The sequence below is a fragment of the Eucyclogobius newberryi genome, unplaced genomic scaffold, assembly GCF_026437365.1.
Source record: "Eucyclogobius newberryi isolate DKJ021-1_F unplaced genomic scaffold, fEucNew1.0.hap1 SCAF_4, whole genome shotgun sequence".
Lineage (NCBI taxonomy): Eukaryota > Metazoa > Chordata > Actinopteri > Gobiiformes > Gobiidae > Eucyclogobius > Eucyclogobius newberryi.
The window spans coordinates 26,780,519-26,785,111 of record NW_027316056.1 but is presented as its reverse complement, the minus strand read 5'-3'; the positions used below and the strand labels follow the sequence as shown (position 1 = coordinate 26,785,111).

The 4,593-nt window shown below is 41.4% G+C and overlaps 2 protein-coding genes across 2 annotated transcripts in view; one reads left to right on the top strand and one right to left on the bottom strand.

Annotated features, from left to right (window-relative positions):
• The first annotated feature begins 762 nt into the window (after positions 1-762).
• LOC140378004 (5-hydroxytryptamine receptor 4) lies at positions 763-1,803 on the top strand. Its single transcript, XM_072463634.1, has one exon. The coding sequence runs from the start codon at positions 763-765 to the stop codon at positions 1,801-1,803; it is 1,041 nt and encodes a 346-aa protein (XP_072319735.1).
• A 1,737-nt stretch (positions 1,804-3,540) lies between these two features.
• The window catches only part of adra1d (adrenoceptor alpha 1D), a 6,927-nt gene continuing 5,874 nt past the window's right edge, over positions 3,541-4,593 (bottom strand). Inside the window, exon 2 of the mRNA XM_072463859.1 lies at positions 3,541-4,183. Coding sequence (XP_072319960.1) covers positions 3,636-4,183 — 548 coding nt within the window. The 3' untranslated portion in view covers positions 3,541-3,635. The remainder of the gene's footprint in view (positions 4,184-4,593) is intronic.

Sequence of the window (4,593 nt, the reverse complement as noted above, 5' to 3'; positions counted from 1 at the left end):
GCCACTGGGTGAGGTTTTTAGATGCTCCACAGAGAATCCCTTGCTGCGCTCTGTTGCATCTTCAAACATGTCAAAAGAACCAAAAAAACAATTAATTGAAAATTCTTACAAAAGACAAAGCTGTGTTTGGCCATGCTAACATTAGAATGCTACATATACTGATGTCAATAACTCATAAACATGGTTATCTGGATTCAAATGGTGTTAAATGTAATTGTAGAAAATGGACTATGCTTGCATAAATTAATTGGAATATGCCTTTCTCCAGCCCACCTCTTCATCAAGTCTTGGTGTGTGCACAAGCTGAGAGGCACAGACACACGAACACATCACCGCCAAGGTGAGTACATTAAAATGTTTTTTCGCTTTTCTTTATACTTTATACAGCAGCAAACATTGGAATGGCAGTTACATTCATTATCGTGGCTTGACCAGAAAGGTATATATAGCTCCTATACCGTCCCTTTCTGTAAATTGAACATATTATTATGAGTCAGATAGACGAACAATAGTTGGACAGTTTTTCCCTAATTTTTTTATATTTTTTTATTTAAGGTAGGTTCATTTTTAAAAAAACATATGTACTGTACTTGAGTAACATTTCAAATAAATTGTAAGCATGACTTGTTTTCCAGGCATGCAGCATATAATCCCTGAGTGACATGGAAGGTTGAACACATAGACTATTGTACATGTATTAATGTAGAGGGGGGGGAAATGGTTCATGTATTTTCTTTTCTTTTTTTCAGTCATTTTGCTAGCATGGCCAATCACACTTCGGAGATGCCTGGCTCTCTCAACTCCTCCAATTTGGTTGAACTCGACTCCTGCTCAACATTTAGGAGCCGCACATCTCGAGTTTTCCTCTACACCTTTCTCTCACTGGCCATCGTCTGCACTGTGGTGGGCAACTCCTTGGTTGTCTTATCCATCGCCTATTTCAAGAGACTCCGATCGCCCACCAACTCATTTGTGATGTCCTTGGCCGTGGCTGACTGTCTGGTGGGGCTGGTCGTGATGCCTTACAGTATGGTGCGAACTATTGACGGATGTTGGCTTTTCGGTCCTCTCTTTTGCCAAATCCACTCCAGCTTAGACGTGATGCTCTGCACGGCGTCTATTTTCCATTTGAGCTGCATCGCTTTTGACCGCTACTACGCCGTGTGCAATCCCTTGTGCTACGCCTCAAAGATGTCCAACAACCGGGTCGTTTCTCTCATTGTCATTTGCTGGGTTTTTCCTTCATTTATTTCAGTTGGCCCAGTCACGCTCGAACTTCACGTCGCAAGCACTGACGTCCAAATGCCTGAAGACGGTTGCGTGTTCGTGGTGAATCAAGTGTATGCAGTCGTGGCTTCAGTTGTATCCTTCTACTTGCCCATGCTGATAATGCTGCTCGCTTACTGGAAGATCTACAAGGTGGCCAAGAGACAAGCGCGACAAATCAGCGCAATGGAGAGCCAAACGGTTAAAGATACAAGCAAGAAACAAAGACATCGAAATGCAATGAAAAGGGAACGAAAAGCTGCCAAAATACTAGGGATCGTAATGGGAGTTTTTCTGCTTTTTTGGATGCCGTTTTTCACCGTCAATGTCGTGGACCCGTTTATAGGCTACAGAACAGGGGTGGTGGTGTGGGATGTGTTCTTGTGGCTGGGCTATCTTAACTCCTCTCTTAACCCTTTCTTATATGGCCTTTTCAATCGCTCATTTCGTAGAGCGTTTCTTATGTTCATAGGGTGCAGAGTTTGTCTGCGCGAGCCTTTGTCATGGATGGAGCTATCGCAGACAAGGAAAAAATAGCAAAATGAGTGGAGGATTTAAATTGTGGAAAGCCTCGACAAATAATTATTTAAATTGTATATTTTAGCACAGTGAGATCCAAACGTGACTTAACTGGAGTTTGATTGTCAGTAAAATATTATATGTATGTGACCATAATTTGATGGCAAATAGAGCAACGGTGTCTCCTTCTGAACTTTGACTCAAGTACATTGGTTAACTATAGTAATATTTTGCAACTTTTTTGGATAATATTTTCTAGTTTTATTGATATTGATATCTGAAATACTAAACCAAAACATGGTTTCATATGAGTATCACATATATTGATAAGATTTGGATCATTCACTGTACAGTGATGTGACAACAGTCCCATCTGCTGGAAGAAAACATGTATAACATCACTCAAAAAAAAAAAAAAAATTATTCATTTTACACTAAGTTGGCACAATAACATAAAAAAGCAATTTACATAAATATGTAACTTTTTTAACAGCAACTGGTCAGTGTCAATTACAAGTACAAAATTGGGACAAACATCAACTTAAAGGAATTATGGAGGATTTTTTGGCGCCAAATTTGAGTCTTGTTAGTCCTCCCACATATCAATCATCGCTTTCATCCTACTGCACACCTGCAGCCTCGTTCTGGCTTGTCCTCAGCATAGCAGCACGTTTCCCTGGCTGCACATGCGTGGTTGATATGTCGTGTGTGTTTAGCGAATTCCTTCAGTGTACAGTACAAAATGACGACAGAGAAAGATAAAGATAAAAATAAACAAACGCCCGTGTAGCAGTGAGGCTGTTGCACGCTTCCGCACGAGGGTGAGTGCGCGCATGCACACTTCTCAAATAGGGACTAACAGTCGCTTGAGTTCTCAAATTGGCAAAAAATCCTCTATTATTCCTTTAACTATGGTCATTACAGAGCACCATTTATATAAAAAAAAAAATTAGGTCAAAAACATCCATTTTAAGAATATTGACTGTATTACATTTATCATTTTAAAAAGGTTTAGGTTGACGCTGCTGTTGCGGCCAGTAACAAACAAAACAAAGACTCTCTCTAAGAGCCCACCTGTCTACCCCCTTTACAACCACCACTACCATCAGTCACATTCAAAGGTCAATTAGTTTTGCTCTTTTCCAAAACTTCTATCATAAGGTCAAATAATACATCAAAATGTTTGTGTTACAGCACTCAACCTTGTTCTGTGCAAAGTGACAAATTACTATGAACTTATATTTTCATCCATCCGTCCATCTTCTTCCGCATATCCGGGGCCGGGTCGCGGGACTCCCAGACTTCCTTCTCCCCAGACACTTCACGTCATCCAGCTCCTCCGGGGGGATCCCGAGGCGTTCCCAGGCCAGCTGAGAGACAAAGTCCCTCCAGTGTGTCCTGGGTCTTCCCCGACATGCCCGAAAGGCACCCAAATGGCATCCGGAACAGATGTCCGAGCCACCTCAGCTGACTCTTCTCTTTATCAGATCAATCAAAAGCTGATCAAGGAAATACATTTTATTTGAAATAGTCACCTGCAAACGCTCAGCCCACACCCCAAACATTCTGAATCAGTTTTAAATAATTTAAATATTTTGCAAGCTTTTTAATAGTTACACACATGAATACAAATACAAAGCGTGACGCCACATGAATCGTAAAAGATGTATCAGTCATGACAAATTACAGGACAAATGTGTGTTTGTTTGTTGGTTTGTTTGTTTGTTTGTTTGTTTGTTTGTTTGTTTGTTTGTTCAAGTTTCAGTTCGTAATATGCTCTCAAATTCTGTTCTTTAAAGTTCTTATAAAGTTCATATTTTCCAACAGTAAATAAATATAAAACAGAAATCTCAAATGTCTGTTTCTTTGAGACTGTAGCAGTCGGCCAGGTCATAGAACTGGTAACTGTCCTCTTCACAGCCACTGTAGATGCTCATGGACACAGTATCCACTATATCAATACCTCCAACTTTGGGAGACGTCCCCTTACTGGTCCCCACCCTGATTTTATTCGAAATACTGTTCACCTTTTCCTTCAGCTGAAATGACGACTTTTGCAACGGCGGAAAGAAGCTCCAAGATTTGAAACGAAAGGAGTTTTTATCCCTCTGCAACAAAGAATTGCCAAATGATTCGTGGACAGAGTACCCGGGGGTAAATTCCGCTTTCTGCTCCCCACTCATGCCCTTGACAGCGGACTTCCAGCGCTGGCCATGGAACCGGCGCAGAGCTCGTCGTCTTTGGTGGCACTGGCAGCGGAGGAGGCGGGTGAAGGCGCGCTGGAACTCCTTGCTGGAGCAGGGGTAGATCATGGGGTTGATGCAGCTGTTGAAGTAGCCCAGCCAGAAGATCACTTTGAAGATAGTCTCAGAGGGCTTCAGAGCCGGGAAGAAGGAACCTGTGGGTGCAAGAAGTCATACTTAAATACATTGAAGTATGAGCAATGTAATAACTAGTTTAATAAGCAGACTGGATAAGACTCGTGACAGAAACATAGATGGGACGAGGGATGAGACACGAGAGTCACAGGCAATTTGCAATTTCTCATTATGCAATTTGGCTCTTTTCTGAGTTACTCCAATCTTTCCCTCTGCAAACTCAACTGCATTGTGTTTTGTGTACAGATTCTTCAACCTGGTGACTGATGGCTGTTTGCGGCATTATTTGCTTGTGATTTATAACAATGAGTGTACACACAAGCGTTGGATATGGTTTGGGGTTTTTGGAAAAGAACAATATTGGCTGAGTTACAAGGCGACAATGTGTGTCTTTGTTTCACAACCATTGTTTATTACAAATGTTCACCTT